This window comes from Habropoda laboriosa, unplaced genomic scaffold, assembly GCF_001263275.1.
Source record: "Habropoda laboriosa isolate 0110345459 unplaced genomic scaffold, ASM126327v1 scaffold86, whole genome shotgun sequence".
Lineage (NCBI taxonomy): Eukaryota > Metazoa > Arthropoda > Insecta > Hymenoptera > Apidae > Habropoda > Habropoda laboriosa.
This window is the reverse complement of record NW_017100212.1, coordinates 424,626-446,741: the sequence shown is the minus strand read 5'-3', so window position 1 is coordinate 446,741 and position 22,116 is coordinate 424,626. Positions and strand designations below refer to the sequence as shown.

The window sequence follows — 22,116 nt, the reverse complement described above, 5'->3', positions numbered from 1 at the left end:
GATCGAAGGTCGGACGAATTCATCGTCCGACGAAAACTCGAAGCTTGAGGGAGACAGGAAATAGTCACGGTGCGAAGAAGATCTCAGCCGTAGATAGAAGTTCGCGAAAGTGCACAGACACTCGAGATAGTAGCAGAAGGAATAGCACGGGCAGTCGAGGAGACACGGACAGGAGATGGCTGGAGACAGCAACAGTTGCGTCCAACTCGTCAGCAATCGATCGATGATTGATCGTTTTAAGAAGAAAAACAGACATTTATCCATTCGTTTCCGTAAGAATGATCCACGGAAAACAGCGGAGAAATCTAGATAGTCCAGGCGAGGGCTGTTCAGCGAGTTGCCCTTGGGGCACTGGTTAGACTATCTCGAGCAAGTAAGCCATCTCTTCGCGGACGAAGATCCAGCGAACGTAGAGAACTATGCTTCGAAGATAGAGCACACTCTCCCATCACAAAAGTTGTTCCTTTTTCCATTTGAACCACTGTCGATGTCGGTTGCCCTTGGCTTTGCCCGCAGGGACTAACCGTAGAATTTTTCACGATCGATAAAATATCCATCCGCAATCACAGGGATTTTCAGTGACATTTTTCTCTATCGTCTCGAATTGTGCGTGGGGATATCACGCGGGAATTCGAGAAAATTGTCAGTTAACGAAGGTTCCAATCTGTTGCTGTGTGCAGCGCGCAGAGAATATGACGCTGCTCGGTCGAGCAGCGCCAACGTAAATATTATTCAGCGAGGAGTTATTAGTAGATAAGCGAGCTCGAAGAACGGGTCGCTTTAATTAGAGGAAGATTAGACTAGTTACGAATTATAGAGGTTACACGATAGAGATCTAATTACGTAGTTGTGTGTTCGTGCGTACGTGTTAAGTGTTCTCCTTATATGTATAGCCTTAGGAAATTTTATATATATATATATATGTATGTATGTATGTATGTATGTACAGAATATATCGTTTAAGAGATACGCGCGTTTCTTTTCTTTTTTCTTTTAACTGGGCAAGACGACTGGACTGGTCTTCGAGGAGAAAATGGCGGCCGAGTAGGAAAGCTACTACTTTTGCCAGACACGGTGTTTCGTTGTTATTTGAAATGAAAATTTCTCTTTTTCTTACGAACTCGTTAGGGAACTGTTAGATTGCTACAATTGAGTATCGACACGTGTCTAGACACAGGTGTGACAAAAGTATACACGTCTTCCTTCGTTTTTTTTTTCTTTTTTGTTTCTTCTATGATTCTCGCGGAGTTTCGATATGAAAAATACTGTTGTGCAGGCTAAGACTAATAATCTCAATAGGACCGCCTATTGTGAAGCGCGTCGTTCGATTTTAGTCGCAACTTCCGGTTGCGTGGTGCTGCACACCCGCGGTTACATAAGCGAGGGCTGTGAAATTCACTTTTCACTTCTAGAAAAATTTTCTTTCGCGATAATTTCTACGAAACTTTTCTTCGACCATTTTCTATATTTCTTTTATTTCTAATAATTACAATTCGTCGTCGTTTTGTACACACTTCTTTGAGCATTTCTGAATAATAATCTACGAGTTATTTACAGAGGTTCTTCTACTGGAAATCGCACCGAGAAACAGATGGATATCGATTAAAAGTTTTTCGTGTGAACTTTGTCGCTTCCATTAACCCAGTCGCTACGACGAAATTCCGTGAAAAATAAACGAAAGTGATGAATCGTAACTGTGACTATACACACCAGCGGAACAAATATTCGATTGCCGTTGCAATTCAATTGCAGCTGATTGACGTCAGTGCACAAAATGTACCTACCTAAACGCTACGTTATGCATAATAAATGCTGCGTTTATAGTCAGCATGAAAAACGACCTACAGTCACCGTTTATTATAATCAGAAGTAACGCTGCCTGCTCTTTTCAATCGATACACCCGTTATGTAAGCAGTTTAGCGAGACAGTAACGCGCGACTATTTCTACGATCTATAAAATTGTTTAGAACAGATAATATTCGTGTCGATAGGGTTAATGTAAACGTAAATGAATATTCGTTGAAAATCCAACAATTAACTGAAAAAGAAAGGAAAGAAAGAAATTATTCATAAAAGGAGAAAAGAATTTTGAAATGTTAATTAACTTGTTACATGAAAAAACGAACGAATCGATCGGCGAGAAAGAACAAAACCGACGATTATTTCTCTCGACGAAACAAGGAAAATGTGGGCGCTTGGAAGAAAGCGATCGAAAACAGAGAGCGAATTTTCAACGGCGCGGGCGGAAAGAACTCTTAATTAGTTCGAGAATCGCTTTCGGCCGTTAATAACGCCGTGAAGTTACGACAAACGTGAAATGGTCTCGCTGGCTGGTCAATTAAAATAGTTTAATTGTCCGTGAGACTTCCCTAACGAACCGGCGCAATTCCCAGTAACGAACTCGTACCCCCAAACTCGATGCAGCCTCCTCTCCGAATATTTGCAGCTAGCCTCGGTTTTTTCTGTTTTCTTCTTTTTTTTTTCCGCCTATCGCGAACCGATCTAACTGGGGATCTATCGGATACGGTGCGCTTTAATCGAGAGGACACGTGGTCGAAGAATATCTCTGCCCTTCCTCGATACATTCTCGATCGAACGTGAATTTGAAAGAAAATGTTGCATACGTTAATTTTACCCGTACAGAAAATAATTGAAATCAGCGAAAACGTAGTTTCACATTTTGTTTTTAGTTTAGAATATCGTTCGTTGACGTCAGAATCGTTCATAAGTATTTGCCCACCCATTTTTATTCACAATGTTCTTTGTTTCAACGAGCAACGAGGATTCAACACGTTCGAGGATTTGTGAATACGCCAGGACTTACTACGTTGGTGTAGAAAGGGTTGCTCGTCTACGGGGATATTTCCAAACGTTGATAACTAAAAAACGAAGCCTCAAATGCAATTTTTTTATTCTTCATTTTCGTCTTATTTCAGCTTCTAAAATCACCCCTCAAATTTTCTTTCAAAAATACCCGAATACCCTGTATAATTGAAAAGAGTGAATAGGGAATCTAACTCTGAAAATTTGCATGTTACTTTCCCTCTGAGTGTTTACGAATTTCAAATGTAACCCGCGAAACATGTACAGAAGACTCTTCATATAAAACCACGAACGTGTTAAATAATTTCACAATGTTTATCAAAAAAAGAAAAAAAACAATTCTTCGAAAAATTTGTCGCGTGCTCGAGTAAAGGAAAACAGAGCCAGTGGACAAATACTTATTAGCGGCACTCTGTGTACACGTTCACATTGCTCTTCGAAATTATGGAGAAATGGCCATGGAAAATGGAGGTTGCAGATGACGGTAGTAGGGCATTAAAGTCACCGCCTCGCTCGAACCGCGAATTTACGAGTTTACGCGTAGAATATGCACGCCTATGCGCGACAGTACACGCTATCACCACGCTCCAGAAGTTCAATTATGTCGACTACCGACTGTACACGCGGGGAATATGGCTCGCGATAAAACCAGCCTTATTGCTGCTGCACTCCGTTTGTTCTCACCTGTTGTTGCTGCGATCGCGAAAACCAAAAAGTAAAAAGAAACCAAAAAAAAAAAGCGAAACCAACGTAAAAAATCATCAAAAATTAATGCAGAAATTACACGTGCTTCTTGTTCGTCTTCCCCCCTCTCGAACGTGTTTCTCTTGCGACGTACGCGCAATACCGATCGTTGTAACGTGTCGTTGTACTAGCAACAATAAATATCGTGATAATTGGCCGTTAAAATTGCCGTTTTGTGTCGCGAGTACATGATAACAATAACAGTAATAACATAATCAGGTGAATTAATAATATATAATAATAATAATAATAATAATAATAATACTGATAACAATTCGCAAAAAAATAAATACTACACGTGATCAAGAACAATGAAATCGGTGGTTAAAAACCGAGAGACATTATTTATGCTCGTATGTATGTTAATGTGTGTCCTGAGTGCCGTTGGCCGAAACGAAGGAGGAACCGGAAATGTGTTTTTTTTTTTCGTTTTTCTTCATTTTTCTTTTTTATTATTATTATTATTCGTTTTCACATTTTCATCCCCACGTGCGTACACGGCCACGTTTTCGATCGACCAAATCAACAAACACACACGGTCAAACGGTGCACTTCGTTTATTGTAAAATATTTCTCGTATCTTCTTTTTTTTGTTTTTGGTTTTATTTTTTGGTTCTTCGTCGTTTTTTTTTCTTTTCTTTATGCTTTAGTTTTCTATTCGTTAAAATGTTTCTGCCTCTCTACCCGAACCGACTTACTAACACGATCCCTTATAAACGGTATTTTTTTTCTCCTCTCCACGCGCTAATTAACCACGTTTAATTAATTCATTAGTATTGCTTAGGGTTTTATTGCTCTACGTTCGTATTTACGTACACGCGACGATCGCACGACCGCGATCGTTCTCAATTGCGGCACACAGCGTCGGGAGAAAACTCGCGAGAAACAAACGTCACCATAGTTTCCTTTTTTTTCTCTCTCTCTTTCTTTTCTTCGGATCACGGGGGGTGTGTGGGACTAGAAAAGCCTTTAGTAAACGATTTCTCGTCGATTCGATCTATGCTGGATCATCGATCGAAATGATCCAGAATTCTGGAAAATTTCTTTTCTCGAAGATCCAATATCGATCAAAAGGAACACGAGACTAGGAAAGCTTTTAGAAACGATTTCTCGTCGATTCGATCTACGCTGGATCATCGATCGAAACGATCCAGAATTCTGGAAAATTTCTTTTCTCGAAGATCCAATATCGATCAAAAGGAACACGAGACTAGAAAAGCTTTTAGAAACGATTTCTCGTCGATTCGATCTACGCTGGATCATCGATCGAAATGATCCAGAATTCTGGAAAATTTCTTTTTTCGAAGATCCAATACCGATCAAAAGGAATACGAGACTAGAAAAGCTTTTAGAAACGATTTCTCGTCGATTCGATCCGCGCTGGATCATCGATCGATATGATCCAGGATCCTGGAAAATTTTTTCTCTCGAAGATCCAACATTGGATCGAAACGAACGCTACGAGCGTAAAAGAAAGTACGATTACGAGAGACTTGTGTACGTGTATCTAATATGTCTATATATATATGTAACTGTGTGTGAGTGTGTGTGTACTTGTGTGTATGTCGCCTCTGTTTTCTCCTGTGCTTCGTTTCTCTGTATTTTTTCTTCTTCTCGCAATATACGTATATATATATTTTTTTGCCACGTCGGCGTGTTTTTTTGCGTTTTTTGGCGGTGAGGTCGGCTACTCTGTACATGCAACGCGGTAATTATTTGTCGGCAATAATTATTACAAAAGGACTCTCGTTGGATCGTCGCGCCAGCGCTCTTCCCGAGTGCTGGCACTGATCCACGCTCCTCTTTGTTCTCTCGCGATCGTATTTCGCTTGTATTTCTAACTTCTTTCTTTTTCACTTGTTTTCTTTTTCCTCTTTCTTTCTTTTTTTTTTTCGTTGCTCTCTCCTTTGTGCACACTTTTCCCTTTGCTTTCTCCTTGCTTCTCGCCATTCTCCCGGGGATAATTCGGCGCGCTGTAATCGTTGCTTTCGAGGAAAAGTTGGTCGGAGTGGAGGTCGGATTTTTCAGCCGGATTTCGTCCTCTCTCTCTCTCATCTCTCTCATCTCTCTCTCTCTCTCTCTCTCTCTCTCTCCACTTTTCGTTGTCTCGAAATATTTTTATTTCTCTCCTCTACAAAGATTTTCTCTTCATTTTAAAAGATCACTTTTTCTCGATATTAATCTCGACGAGTATTAAAATTGTATCTATAATTTTACAGGAATTCTTACACGGACAAATCGTTGCATCGCTTACGAATCAGAATTTTTTACAGTCTACTAAAGCTACGTTTTTTTTTTTTTTTTCTCGTTTCCTTCGGAGCAAAAGTGTCGTTGTTCGTTATATAAAATATAATATTTAAAAAGGAATATATTACAGGACTAGATTGGTGTTCCACTCGTTGCACGAAACTCACGACTGGTGTGTCTCTTGAAAAGATACAAGCTAACGAAGCTTTTTTATTTTTCTTCTTTCTCTCTCTCTCGAAAGTAGATTCCTCTTTTGTCGAAGCCACTGATCCAAGCTCGACTGCTCCCACCATCGAGCCGTGATTTAAATGTTCGATCATTGTTTAAACGTTGAAATTCTACAAAACAGGAGCGACTTATTTCTTAAAATAGTGTAAAAAACATTGCTTTTCGTTCAAAGTGGGAGAAACGATTTTTCTCAGTCTTCTAGCGACGAAATCCGGGCTGACCTTTTTGGCGCCAATTTCGCTTTTTGAATCAACACCGCAAGAGTTAAGAGGAGCGTGGTGATTGGACGATCGAAGAAGTTCGATGACGAAGCAAATCATCGTTTTTTTTTTCTTTTTTTTTTTTTCATTATTCCATCACGTTAAACTTCGATGTTCGCCTCTATTATGTATAATTATATAATTCGTTGTGTCGAAACATTGCTTTTTTGACCGTACAGCGTCGTCATTATTACTTTTTTTTCCCTTACACGTTATATTGCTTCTACAAAATATGTGTATAACAATGTTACGCATCTATTACTCGAATCTGCTCTAAATATTACGTGTACACGCGCTTGTGTGTGTGTGTGTGTGTGTTTTTTTGTGTAATTGTTGTACGTGTGTGTACATGTGGCTATGTGTATATTCGTGTTTCTCCTACGTGTGTATATATATGTGTATATATATGTATGTATATATAAACGCTGTTTGGAATTTGTTTTTTTTTTTTCTTCAATCAAGCTTGCACATAGCCGATCGTATAACGAAGGAAACTGTGAACACGATGGAAATATTGCAAACACAATGACCTGGGGGCGAGTCGATCGATGTCCACGTGTCGTTAACACGTTCTATGCCATGCATGGTTATCGATGAATTTCTTTTTTTTTTTTCTTTTTTGTTACGGGAACGTCAGTGTTCTTTTCTTCTTCCTCGGAGGAGGAAATAACGACGGAAAGATTGATGGAGTTGGGTGGTTCGCCCTTTCACATCTGTCGACGAGATATCTCGCGAATTTTTAGTCATTTCTGCTTTTTGGATGAAATATCTCGCGATCAGATTTTTATTCTTTTCAATCTTTGGACGAGATATCTCGCGAAATTTTGGACGAGATATCTCGCGGAAAAAATTTTTATTCATTTCAATTTTTAGGCGAGATATTTCGCGAATTTTTGGACAAGATATTTCGCGAATTTCTGTACGAGATATCTCGCGGAAAAAATTTTTATTCATTTCAATTTTTAGGCGAGATATTTCGCGAATTTTTGGACAAGATATTTCGCGAATTTCTGTACGAGATATCTCGCGAAAAAAATTTTTATTCATTTCAATTTTTAGGCGAGATATCTCGCGAATTTTTGGACGAGATATCTCGCGGAAAAAATTTTTATTCATTTCAATTTTTAGGCGAGATATCTCGCGAATTTTTGGACGAGATATCTCGCGGAAAATTTTGCCATTTCTATTTTTGTCGAGGAAATATCTCGCGGAAAATTTTTAGTCATTTCTATTTTTTGAATGAAATATCTCCCGATCAGATTTTTATTCGTTTCAATTTTTAGGCGAGGTATCTCCTGAATTGATTTCTGATCGTTCGGCTCTTTGAATGAGATATCTCACGAACTGATTTTTACCCGTTTCAATTTTTGGACGAAATATCTCCCGGAGTAAATTTTTACTCGATCCAATTTTCGGACGAGATATCTCGCGTCGTTCATTTCACGCTTCGAACGACACATCTTGTCCGCGGATTCGAAAGGGTTAAGAATGCTACACGCAGAATATGTTACACTTAAGAAACAAAACTTCTCACCCCAAAACAAAATTAAAAAACAGAGACGCGAGATATCTCGTCCGAAGTGTGACACCAAAAAATTTATTCGCGAGAAAAATGAAAAATTACGTAAAATTTCACGATGACATAGAACGCGTTCAAACACTCCCGCTGAAGACAGCGAAGAAAGGAAACGTTCTTAATCTATTGCCTTATCGAATTACCTATGTAGTAAGGAATTTTCCTCTTAGTTGTTGAGCTTTGTACTAACTTTTATGAAACCAACAAAGAATGGAAAACCTTAACTATAATTATACTCCCCTCGACAGACAAGTCCACTCATCTTGCCCAGTTAAAATACCAATCGAACGTTCCTTCCTCCCCCATCGAACCTCTTTAATACTGTTCCTCGATCGACCCGCCGAAAGATCCTCGTACAAATACTCCCCAAAAGTACCCTAAAAGAACAAAAGTAAACGCATTATACGAATCTGATACGTGCAGCGATTTTCACTCGCGATCGAAAGAAACGCACAGATTCTCACCGTGGTCGTCGCCTTATCCACTGAGATTATCGTCGGTTTGTGAATCGACCTGAACAGTCGAGTGTATTTTGTGTGGTCCAACGGTCGAAGGAGCCATCGAAAAGGAACATGGGAGAGAGGTCTCGATAATCTCGCGTGCTCGAGGACTTCCGGTTGAGGTAAAATCGGAGGAAGAGGTGAGATTCGGTGACGAACTGTGCGTTTCCAACGAGCGAGGTTATCGATCTCTGGACACGATTCGATTTCCACGAGGTTAGCGTCGGGACGCTACATGATTCAAAAGGGGGTCAGGGTTTAGGGGGGTTGGGGGGAGAATAGAGAAAAATCTCGTTCTCGAAATTCATCGTCGTTCTTACCTAAATCGTCGTTTTTTTTTCTTTTTTTTTTTTTTTTTTCTTTTCAAACGATGTTTCCCCCTTTCGTTCATTTTCTTCTTCTCTCTATTTTGTGTGTACAAGTGTGGTGTAATATGGTATCTTTCGAATCCACGAAGATTTTATCTTTTCCTCGTTTCTTACTCCCTTTAGGCAGCTAAGTATCAATAAATAGTGTGTCTCCGTAACGAGCTCGCGACTTAATATATTAGGTATAATCGACTAGAGTGACTAGACTGCAGTGTGGACGTCACCGTTCGACGTGTTCTTAGTTCTCGTTCCCTCTTTAAACGCTTTTCTTCTTCCTCTTTTCTTTTTTTTTCTTTCCTTGCCTCTCCGTCTCTCTCTTTTCTTCATCAAACTTTCTCATCGTTCCTCTCTGCTCTCGATTCTTCCATTATTTTCTTCGCTTTTTTCTCTTTTTTTGCTTTAATACTTAACATTATTGGACGTTTTTATTAATGTTAGACATTATTTAAGAAACCGACGCCTACTACTATTGCTCCTCTCACACTCCGTCATCTCTCTTTTTCTCATTTTCTTTCTTTCTCTCTACCTCGTCCTACCACTCGGTTCAACTTCGTCGTCTAAACCTCTCCCACGTTCGTTTGTTTCTCTACTGGCACTTTTCTACTTAAAACCTACGGCAAACCTTATTACTTTTTGTTTTTTTTTTTTTTGTTTTGTTTCTTTGTTTCGTTAAACCCCGCCCCTCTCGCGTCGCTTATCCACGTGTCCCGGATATATTTGTTAACCGGGCATCGCAAGTAACGACCGCTAGCTCTCTCTGGCAGCGCTCGCGAGGGCGTCCAGACGCCTGGTCGTCGTTTTTCTCTCGTCGAAGCGCTGCTACAAACCACGATTGTTGCTCTGTTGATGTTGCGTCGCGTTACTCGCGCTCGTCACACCCTGCGCTGCTGCTGCCGCCGCCGCTGTTGGCTGTTGTTGTTGCGGTATCTCGTCGTCCCGTAGGCAAGCGGATTCCAGGTGTTTGTTCAGGTAGGATTTCAGGGCGAAAGTTTTGTGACATCTCGAGCACTCGTAGTTCTTGTCCGCGGAGTGTGTTTGCATGTGGGCGCGCAGATTCGAGCGATCGGCGAACGCTTTGCCGCAATGCGCGCAGCCGTACGGCTTCTCGCCGGTGTGACTTCTCAGATGGCCTTGGAGTAGCCAAGGCCTGGAGAACATCTTGCCGCAGACACCGCAACTGTGCGCGAGCTTGTGCGTGAGCACGTGCATCGCTAAAGCTGGCATGCTCACGTAAGCTTTGCCACAGTGGATACACTTTTTCGCGGACTGCGAGTCGAGGCTACGGTGTGTCTGCTTGTGCCGCGACAAATTCGACGATGTTGCGTACTGCTTGCCGCACTCCGTGCACGTGAACTTGGGCCTGTCCGGCTGTGCTGCCTCCTTGTCAGGCACCGCGGCGCCATTCGTGCTCGTGCTGCGACGCTTCGACCGACCGTCTGACACGAAGAACGCCTCGTACGTGTACGCGACCGTTTTGCTGCTCCCGCTGCTGCTATACAGGAGGGAGAATATCCAAATTGATTGGCGGAATTTTCTTTTTCTGTTTTTGGATCTCTTGGCGAAGGTTTTTTTTTCTTATATTTTTGCGTAGGGTAGGGTAGGTTAGGTTTTGAGGTTTGAGGGAGAATGTGAATGTGCTTGGATCTAGGGACTTTGGGGTTATGATGTGAGTGTGCTTGGTTTCGAGGATTTTGGGATTATAGTTTGAGTGCACTTGGGTCTAGGGACTTTGGGTAGAATGCGCGTGTGCTTGGATTTAGGGATTTTGGGTTTAGAATGTTAGTGTGCTTGGTTCTGAGGATTTTGGAATTAGAATGTTAGTGTGCTTGGTTCTGAAGATTTTGGGATTACAGTTTGAGTGCACTTGGGTCTAGAGACTTTGGGTAGAATGCGCGTGTGCTTGGATTTAGGGATTTTGGGTTTAGAATGTTAGTGTGCTTGGCTCTGAGGATTTTTGGGTGGAACGTAATAAGTGTGTAGAATGTTAGTGTGCTTGGTTCTGAGGATTTTGGAATTAGAATGTTAGTGTGCTTGGTTCTGAGAATTTTGGGATTACAGTTTGAGTGCACTTGGGTCTAGGGACTTTGGGTAGAATGTGAGTGTGCTTGGATTTAGGGACTTTGGGGTTACGATGTGAGTGTGCTTGGTTCTGAGGATTTTGGGATTACAGTTTGAGTGCACTTGGGTCTAGGGACTTTGGGTAGAATGCGAGTGTGCTTGGATTTAGGGATTTTCGGTTTAGAATGTTAATGTGCTTGGTTTTGAGGATTTTGGAATTAGAATGTTAGTGTGCTTGGTTCTGAGGATTTTGGGATTACAGTTTGAGTGTACTTGGGTCTAGGGATTTTTTGTAGAATGTGAGTGTGCTTGGATCTGAGGATTTTAGGTTTAGAATGTTAGTGTGCTTGGCTCTGAGGATTTTTGAGTGGAACGTAAGTGTACTTAGATCTAGGGATTTTGGGTTTTGGAATGTGAATATGTTTGGATCAGAGAATTTGGAAACTTCAGGATTCGTGTGTTCATTTATTTCATATATTCGATATATTATCAGACTACGAGTAATATTCGAGCAGTACGCCATACCATGCGACAGATTCACAAACCAGATATACACAGGCTGATAAAGTACACAACACCTATTCAGATCAATCAAATACAATCCGCCCATTAGAACAATACCCTCCAGGCAACGTGACACCCAACGAGCAACCGTATATATAGAAGCAATTACGACATCGACTTGCACAATCGTCCGTCCATCCAGAATAGTGCATTCATCCTCTCTGACTGTAGCAACTCGGGTACAGTCGATGGAAGAAACATGACGAGGTCGTAAATTAAACGTAAACTTACCTAAACTTTATTATTAAATACCTCGTAAATTACCGAATATCTACACCTATAATTAAACATAGTTGTACGTCGTTGAATTATTTATCAATTGGCAAAGTTTCGTTAAAATCCGATAGTTACACTTCACCTGTTACTCTTGTCAGATGGAAAGCTAACAAGTGGCTAGGAGTAGCGACATTTTTGTGCTCGAGGTAGTTACTATACCTAACCACCTGTAACCACTGTGATCTCACTTTTCCACAGGTGTGAAAGTCTCTATAAGTTACGATGCATTTCTGTCTAAAACAAGACTAAGTTATACCGATGTTTCGTGCTTTAACATACACCTCGAAACACTTTCACCCTAACTCTTAATCCACTTTACCTCCCTGCGCTTCCTCCACCCGACAATACCGTAAGAATCCAGGGAAAAGGAAGCCCCAGGCGATGGAACTCGTACTTTGCGATTCTCCGAGTCGTGTGTCATACTCTGGCTTTTACCAATCTTCACATTATATTTTTAGATTCCATTTGAACTGTGCTAAAGTACTTTCCAATCCTCCATAAACTAGCTCAAGACAAACTGAGAACTTTATACTCCGCCTCTCTGTATTTCTTCAACAAACTATACCGTAGGAATCTAGGGAAAAGGAAGCTCCAATTATAGGTTTCCAACTCGCGATTTTCTCAATCAATATTCCCAGATTCCACTTGAAATTTTGCACGATAGAACCTACCCTAAGACACACTTTTCATGACTCTGACTGAAAGTTTTACTTCCTAACCTCACCTTCCTTCTTTCAATATTTCTTCTGCAAACTATACTATAGGAATCTAGGTAAAAGAAAGCTCCAATTATAGGTTTCTAACTCGCGATTTTCAGACTCTCAATATTCCCAGATTCCTCTTGAAATGTTGCACAATAAAAACTAACCTAACCATTCCACCTCTCCATATCTCTTCCATCGACTATACCTTCACACACAGACCCCCAAAACAAGCCACACACACACACAATTCCACTCGAGCAAATCACAAAATTACCAATCGCACTCTTAAGTTCACACGGTGTAAGCCTGTGTACTCACCCATCTCTGGCGTTGGTGCAGTTGCTCGCGTTCGCCTCGGCTGTGGCTGGGGACTGTGGCTGTGGCGTTTGCTCCTGCTGTCGCAGCTGTCCGTTCTGGGAGCTGGGCACCGGCACGAGCACGGAAACGGGGATGGGCTGAGTGTTCGGCGCCGGCTGCAGCTGTGTCGGCTGCAGCTGGCCGGTGGCCGCGACGACACCGGTCGTTGGAGGCGGCGGCGGCGGTGGAGGCGGCGGAGGCGGTGGCGAGAGTGTGTGAATGAAGACCGAGTGCGTGGGCGCAGCCGGGGACGCGCTCAGGTCGAGGATCGCCTGCGCGGCGGACAGGTCCTCCTCGGCCGACGTGCGGATCTCCGACGTTGGCTGGAGGCTGTAGGGCCGATAGATGTCCTTCTTCTTTGGGGGCAACGACAGAGCCGTTCCCGTGCTTGTGAAGCACATAGAGAGGCTTTTGCGGGGCGGCAGGTTTAGTGACGACGACGTCGACGACGAAGAAGGGTTGGTGGAGTTCGGGGCTGTCGCTGGGTGTGGTTGGTGCAGGCTGGACCCGGTAACCACAACGGCAAGCTCCTGAGGGGCGGCTGGAGGCGGCGGGGATGGGACCACAGGCCGGGCCAGCTCCGCCGCCGAACGTAGCGTAGCATATTTTGGCGGTTCTTCGTGGTTGATCCACGACTCGTGCGTGTAGCCTGCGGATTCAAGGGTAGATTGCCTCGATTATAGTCTGAACCGAATATATTGCTAGGTCGCGTGGATTTCTCTTCGAAGCCTATCAATGGGACTTGTGTATCGAGTGGTTCAATAGGAACACGTTGTTTCCAAGGACATCTTGAAAGTCATTTCAAGGTCATAGATATGTTTTTATATACTAATGTTGGTTTTTTTGTAATGTGACTTTGTAACTGACATTTTGAGCTTGAAGTGACCTTAACCCTTTGATTACTATTGGCGCCTATAGGCGTTTTGAAAATTTCCTCGCGCTATACTATTGTGGAGCCTTTTGACACAGTTGCGCCTTATTTTAATACTTAATTTTATCCTTCAAGCACTTTTACCTTAATTTAACGAAATAAGAAACTTTGCCCCGGTGGTGGAAAATTTACCATCACTCACCCACGTTACGCATTAAAATCAAAAAACCAAAAAACAAATGTCATTCCAATGACCTTCGTTCGAGAGAACTTTAGGGGGTGAATTTTTATAATAATCACATGCATATCTTGAAACCTTAGTTATTTTTCCTTATTTTCAATACCAGCGAAATAATTTAGATGTTCGTTATAAGTGGGACACCTCGTCTGTTTAACGACAGCTCGACTATTAAGGACAGACTTCGAAGTATGTTCCGTGAATGTGAGACGTCTCGATAGATAGGGTAGTTTGGCGACAGACTTGACGGAGCTTTAAATTAATCAACTTAATTCCACCGATTGATACAATGAAGGGCTTTGAGGAGAGTTATACGCAGAGAGATTCAGTGGTTTCTACCATTAACCATGTTCTACTCCTGTACAGCAGAAGCAATTTGATGTTAGAATTGGGGAAGGTAGTCTTAGGTACAGTCCGAGTAAATTGGTCGAGGAAGCAGTGGTCTGAGAAATGGGTTCTGGAATCGGATCCCTGCTGGGCTAATCCTCGTGAGCAACTATTCTTGTCTGAGGAAAGTTTCTGATTGAAATCTCTCCCGTGTTGGTCTCTCTTTCATTTTTCTTCCGGTATCTCGTGAATTTCTATCGTTTATGCGGAACGTCCACAACCCCCCTCCCCCCTCCCTGTCTTGCGGAATTCTCTCGAGAGAAACAACTGTACTCGGTTCGTTTACATTCCTCTATTCGGATCGTAAAGGATTATCGCGTAGTAAATTATCGATAACGGATTATCGATTGAAATTATCAATTTTGGCGTGTTGATACAGTTAACGAATTGGCTGAGCCTCTGTCGGGGCTAAAATTAACACGGAATATTAATTAATGAGGGATATACGCTCAATCAGACTTAATGGGGGGGATACGAAGCTGATTAGGGACTGCTAATGAATAATGCAAATTGAAGGTTTCGCGTCTCGAAATTCGTGCGATCGTCACGCGAATTCACGTTTCGAGGGTGGAGTTCAACGAACCCGTTTTCATCCCTTTACAGCTACAATCGTATAAAACCCCCTCGTTTAACCTGAAATCCACTTTGAACCGTTGCTGCACCGCAGGAAATGTCCTATACCTTGCACACAGTGTGTTTCGCAGAAATGTGAACACTTGTGTGGAGAATTTACGCGTGTATACGTTTCCTTTTCTGTTCTTTTGCAAAAACAACATTCCAAGAATGTGCTGGCAACGATGGTGAACAAGCGACGACTCTGTCAAGACAAAATGGAACCCTTCGATTATTAAGATCTTAAAAGAAATGACTAATGAGTTATCATTCAGTGATCTGGGATCTCGTAGTATAAAGCGTATAGTCGGTGGAAGAAATATTTTGGAAGAAATAGTATTTATGTAGCCATTAGCTAGCAGATAATCATGTATACTAATGTTTATCATATTTTTCTCAAAGTGTAAGGACTGACGTTTTACTCTCGGCAACTCTAGTCACCCCTTCTGCAACAACTTACAGACCGAAGTCTGTTTAAAAAAGGAAAAAAAAATATTTTTGAAGAAATATGCAACATGTAAACACCTTTGACATTTTCCTATATTTCTTCCACCAACTATACTTCCAAATAAGTGATAACACCCTACATTTCAACTACCCTATATTAAAAATATTACAACTACCATTTAAACACTCTTCCAAATTTCTAAATGAACCCAAGTTCCATTCGACGTACACTCTTATCCATAAATTTCCCCCCATAAATCTACTTTGTATTTACAAAATGGAACTAACACTTCCTAACAATACTCACATCACAAGCAAAGCTAAATTATCATATTTCCCCAACATCTCATCAAAAAACCGAATCTTCAAAAGTACCAAATATTCAGTAACTCATGCACAGAAGTGTACCCTACACTTCCACGATCGACAAGAAATTTCTCCCATTCCATCCGCTAAAAGAAAAAAAAAAAAAAACTACTACATTCGTAGAGGAAAACGATTATCGGAAACGTCACGGCGTTTCAAAATTAAACGCCACCGAGGTTTTTCCGATTCACAGGGTCGCGGTTCGAAGATCGACAGATACGATATATATATATATATGTACATATATAACGGCCGCGAAATGGCAGGCCTTTAATTATCCCCTCCCCCCTTGGATGAATTTTCTCGTCTGGAAACGAAGAAGAGACCGCCTCGCGATAGCGAGTGCGGTGTGGCGTCGAAAATTAAAGGGCGCCGATAACGCGACGCTTTCCTTCTTTTTTTTCCCCTCCCCCCAGTGGCGCAACCGTGTGCCAGCCGGTACACTTCCCTCTCTCTCCCCTCCCTTCTCCTCCCCACTCCCCTCCCCTTCGCTCGTTCGTTCGGTCCCGCCATGAATATTTGAGTTCGTGAATCACACGGAACCGGTGCGCCGTTTCATTTCCTGTTGCTGGCACGCGTCAGCTGGTCCCAGCATGTGCGATTGTTAACGAGAAAACGGCGAAAGCAGAAGGAGAAAGAGCGAGAGGAGGTGGGGGGAGGGGTGCAAGCTCCCTGTATATTACGTCGCATGGGGGGTATCTGTTGCGTGTATGGCTAGAGGAGAGAAAGGCCACTGCGACACGTGGATTCATTTGTTTCCGGCTGAATTGTATTTTTTTTTCTCTTTTTTTTTTTTAATCTTACTTTGGGGTGCCTTTTTTCCGTACTTTTTCTTTTTGTTCCTTTGACTTTTCGAGATTGATACTGCGTTTCTGCGGAGCTTTTTTGTTGGTCGTGGTAGCATGTACTGCCTTTCAATTGTGTACCTATTTTCTTTTTTTTTCATTTTTGGAGACTTTCTTTCGAACTGTTCATATTTTTGTTCGTTTTGAACAATTTTCTTTTCTTGTTGATAATGTTTTTTGGGGCCTTTGTGTACAGAGTGTGTTTATTAAATGCGCGGTAATACTTCTGGGGGCAAATCTGCACACCAGAGGAAATAAAAATTGGTATACGAAGATATTATGCTCGATGTACCTTAGTTTTCGAGTCATGGATGGATATGGAAAATGTTCGAAGCGCCCGCCTCGTGCCTCGACACACGCTATTGGACGCCTTGGTACGTCTCGACCTTAGTTAATGTTTACAACTGATTTCCGTCGACGTGAAGAAGACAAAATGTCGGACAGTCGGTGCCTTATTCTCGCGAGTTCGCTAGTGTTCTGAAAATTGTGTGCGCAACGGAAGTGAATAATGTGCAAGATCTGCAAGAAAGGGTGCAACATGCGTTTGAGACTATTCGAGGAAGACTGGTATTTCCCAGCGAGTGCTGAACTCAGTGCTACGACGTGCAATTTTGCTTCGAACATTTTCTTTAATTAAGGTGTATCGGACATATGTTTATAGGACATTTTTTTATTCCTTTTGGTGCGTAAGTTTGCCTCCTGAAGTATTGACGTGCATTTAAGAAACACTCTGTATTTTTTTTTAAGTATTTTGTGAGTATATAAAGAGTAAATATTTGATAGTTATGATTTGACACAATTTGATATAAATATAAAATATTTGATAGGAAAAATTTGACAGTTTGACATAAATAGAAAACATTTGATAGCAATAATTTGACATAAATGGAAAATATTTGATAGCAATAATTTGACATAAATAGAAAATATTTGATAGCAATAATTTGATATAAATAGAAAATATTTGATAGTAAAAATTTGACACAATTTGACATAAATAGAAAACATTTGATAGCAATAATTTGACATAAATAGAAAATATTTGATAGCAATAATTTGACATAATTTGATATAAATAGAAAATATTTGATAGTAAACTTTTGATATAAATAGAAAATATTTGATAGTAAAAATTTGATATAAATAGAAAATATTTGATAGCAATAATTTGACATAAATAGAAAACATTTGATAGCAATAATTTGACATAAATAGAAAATATTTGATAGCAATAATTTGACATAATTTAATATAAACAGAAAATATTTAATAGGAAAAATTTGATATAAATAGAAAATATTTGATAGTAAAAATTTGACACAATTTGACATAAATAGAAAACATTTGATAGCAATAATTTGACATAATTTGACATAAATAAAAAATATTTGATAATAATAATTTGACATAAATAGAAAATATTTGATAGTAAAAATTTGACATAATTTGATATAAATAGAAAATATTTGATAGTAAGCATACTTTAAGGGTCTTTCAAGGAATTCTCTTCGGCTAGGTTTCATTTCATTTCACTTACTTAGTTTTTAAAATTTTCCATTTTACTATTTCAGTAATTCACGAATTCGTATTTTTCCTCTGCCTACGTACATCGTTATCGCGTTTCGTGAAACAGCGAACAGAGAAATTTATTGCTTTTCACAAGCACGTCAAGAGAAAGCGATATCTTACGCGCATCGGTATTATCTAAATGGAAGTTTCGCAACCCTCGCGAAGCCCCCAGCAGAGCCGTAACAGATGTGATCAATACCGAACGAAAAAAAATTACCAACTGCTTATCCAACGTGCGTGTCTAATGTTTACTAATGATTGCAACCTAACCCTAACTATCAGTGGTAGCGAAGCGAGTCTTCCTCAGATCTACGCACCGATTCGATCCTCAAACGCAATTGTTCATTCGGTGCAATAATCAAAGAGCAAATAACAGTTCCAAATGAATTCTCCTAATTAACAATTAACGACTTCATACCGGAACACCCGACGAAACCAAACAGAAACTTCCATTAGCCGAACAACGGTGAAATGACATAACCTCGAAAACCAATTTCTCCGCTCAATTAGAATTCCAAGTATGTACCAGAATGCATTCTCTCCTTTGACATTATTAAAACCGTTAGGAACTTACCGTAAATCGAAAACGTATTCAGACGGTGGAGATTGGTTTTTTCATTTCATTTTGTTAATAAGAACGAAACAATCGTGAGGTGTAAATATTTATTCTTTGTTAGTGACGTCGTTTCGCTCTGTAAATTTCACCCTTTCGCAGTTCTTTAAAATATGGAAATATTTTAATATTTGATATTCTAATAATATTTTAGTATTTTAATCTTTCGCAGTTCTTTAAAATAAGGAAATATTTTAATATTGTAGTATTTTAATATTTCAATGTTTTTATATTTTCATATTCCATATGAAAGTTTTCTACTTGTTTGCAATTTAATTCAGTCACATTTGCAATAAAAACGAGGAAAAATGTATTTTGGCACGTTCTACGTTATTTATGGGAATATTTTAATAATCATTGCTCGCAATACGTAAAACCTAAACATCGAAAGCAATAAATCGAGTGACACGTTCCTCTTTCTTAGCGAAACAGTTAAATTACTATTCCCCCAAAAAAACCATTTCATTTTCCACTCTAAAATTCCAATATTTCGAAACATCTCCAAATTGCGCCCAACCTAACCTAAAAATACGAAACAGAAAAATGGCCCGACAACTTCTATCAAGATCCCCCCGGAAACCTACAAAGTTCCCTCTCCGAAAAACGCGAATCAATCGCGACTTCGTTTCTTCTCCATAAGACGACGTTACTCTCCATGGTTTCGCGTAATGTGCGACGAAACGGTTAAACGACCGGTCCTTCGTTTTATTGCCGGTGTCCACGCGACAGGACACGCGACAGTTAGCCTTCGATGCCTCGTTGCCTTCCACCGGACACGATCGATACCAGCGCTGCGACAATGTAACGCGACATTCGCATTGTTGCGAACGGGACCTGAACAGGGGAACGTAGAAATCGTCGACTCGTTTCACCCCTCGTGTGTCTCTTTTCCAGGAGGCGGACACCAACGCGACGTCTCTGACTCCCTTTTCCTTTTCTTTTTTTTTTGTCTCTCTCTCATTTTTTTTTCCCCCTCTCACGCTGCGTGCGTGCGTGCATGTGTGTGTTATTCGCGTGAAACGATACGGAAATTCTTGTAGTTCCTTTTCCCTGTTACGTCTATCGACCCGGACCATCCGGTTCCAATCGATGAAACGTGCTCGACCATTGTGCAATGCAAATTCCTTTGATTGCGGTACCGTAGCATTGGGTTCTTGATGGTTTTGCCGGCTTTTGGATTCAGCAAGATTGGCCTTTTTAACGTTGCAGATGGAAAAATGGAATCGGAGATTAGAGGGCTTCTTTTTTTTTACCCCTTCGGGACGTGTGTGATTATCCGGGGAGAACTTTTGAATGTAAACTTGGAGAGTTTTTGGTTTTGTTATTTAAATTATGCAGATTAAGAAAATAGATAAATTCGTAAGTATTAAAGTTGACTTTTTCAAAAGAAATTTTTCGGGTTTCTCAAGTATGCAGAAGTGTGCTGAAATCGAAAAATTCTCAGAGTGCAAAGGATTAAGAATGACTTTTTTTTTGTGTTTTAATCATTTCTGGGATTCTATTTTTTCTAATTTTACTTTGGATTTTGGAAAGTTTCGTAGATGCAGAATAGTGCAAAGTAGCGTTGAATCGACGTTGAAATTGTGTGGATTTGTAGGTTACACACAGCAGACTAGTTGAAGGAGCTATTAAAACACCTGTGATTCTACAAATTGAGATTAATTTGATCGCAGATTGAATTGAATGTCTGGTTGCTAGTAAGGAAATTTGTTTCCCTTCGTTTTCAATTGAGGTCGAAATTTCAAGTTTCTAATCCCCCCAGACAATAATCCAATAAACCTGTTCCTTAAATAAATTAACAAGATCAACTTCGAACAACGGCCACGTTTCTTAACCTAATCCTTAGGCTCGTTTCACGAGAATTAACAAGCTTAACACGGAAAAACAGTCGAGCGTTTCGAACTTGCTCCACGAATCAACTGTTACTTATGAACAAAAGGAGAGCCCAACAAGTAAAGAGCTGTCTGTTCCAGCGAGCAACAAATTGCGGAAAGTGTTGACCTCGTTTTTAGCCCCGTTCGTCGAACGAGTAATCCTTAAAAATGTCGGAAAAAAGTATTCTACACAATTTCCTGCTTAAAGTGACATCGTTTATTAACGTCAGATGATTAAGAAATTTTTCACGATATTCTTTGCAGCGTATTTTTTCCTTCCAAATTGTTGCATACTTCTTAAATTTCTTTTAACAGGGAATTTACAAAATTTTTAAACGTATGGAAAGTGTAAGTTTGTCACGATTTTCCGAAGATTCACATTTTCAAAATTTAGGCACTTTTCTCTCAAAAATCGTAAGAGGTATTGAAACAAAATTAGGTACTCTCCTCTCAAAAATCGTAAGAAATATTGAAACAAAATTTAGGTATTCTTCTCTCAAAAATCGTAAGAGGTATTGAAACAAAATTTAGGCACTCTTCTCTCAAAAATCGTAAGAGATATTGAAACAAAATTTAGGCACTCTTCTTTCAAAAATCGTAAGAGGTACTGAAACAAAATTTAGGCACTCTTCTTTCAAAAATCGTAAGAGGTATTGAAACAAAATTTAGGCACTTTTCTCTCAAAAATCGTAAGAGGTATTGAAACAAAATTTAGGCACTTTTCTCTCAAAAGTCGTAAGAGGTATTGAAACAAAATTTCACCCACTCGTTCCACGTGGACAGCTAAAATAATTGAAGAAAAATTGCAAGTATTTTCTTCCCATATTTCTAAAAGATCAGAAGACTAAGTATATTTTTAAAAAAATTATATTTTCAATTCCCAGCAATACTTATAAATTCTATCACACAAGTATTCCCTAAAAACACTGAGAAATATGGTAAACAAAAATTTGTACGAAGTATAACACAGTGGATTCCGGTTAATTGGGACACATTGGGACCGGACTGATTTGTCCCAAAAAAGCGAATTTCAACAGGCAAAATCTGAACAACGTAAAAAATGAAGCCAAAAACGATTTATTGAAAAACGTGTGTTTAAGCATGCAAACAAAGCTAACGATAAGTAACAGAATAACATTAATAAGTAATGTATTTATGTTCCGTTCTTCAGTATCTGTCCCAAATAAACGGCGGTCCCGCTTAACCGGAATCCACAGTATCTATACCGGTTGGCGAGAAAAAGGCACATAAAGTAGACAAATTTAACACTGGTAAGATAGACCATTTCAGCTCCCCTGAAAGCGATAATCCAAGAGTGGCGAGAGGGATGGAGAGGGGAGCGTACTCGGCGGATTTTCAAAATCGATTCGACTCTCGAGCCAAAGCCTCGACGCGCGTAAGACAGAGAAACTCCGATGCTCCACGCTTTCGACTTACGTTCGCACGAGGATTCTCACCCTTTCCTCCTCCACCTTCTCCACCACCTATTCCCACCCTGCTTCCTCCAGTGACCCAATCCTTCGGCGCGAGCGCCACCCAACCAGGATGATCGTTGTCCGCAAAGCACCGCCATTAATTACGCAATCAC

The 22,116-nt window shown here is 40.3% G+C and overlaps 1 protein-coding gene across 1 annotated transcript in view; it reads right to left on the bottom strand.

The window, feature by feature from the left end:
• Positions 1–9,057: 9,057 nt before the first annotated feature.
• The window catches only part of LOC108570820 (zinc finger protein 358), a 19,096-nt gene continuing 6,037 nt past the window's right edge, over positions 9,058–22,116 (bottom strand). The window contains exons 2-3 of the mRNA XM_017932736.1: positions 12,668–13,355; positions 9,058–10,239 (exon numbers count right to left, since the gene is read on the bottom strand). Coding sequence (XP_017788225.1) covers positions 9,567–10,239; positions 12,668–13,355 — 1,361 coding nt within the window. The 3' untranslated portion in view covers positions 9,058–9,566. The remainder of the gene's footprint in view (positions 10,240–12,667; positions 13,356–22,116) is intronic.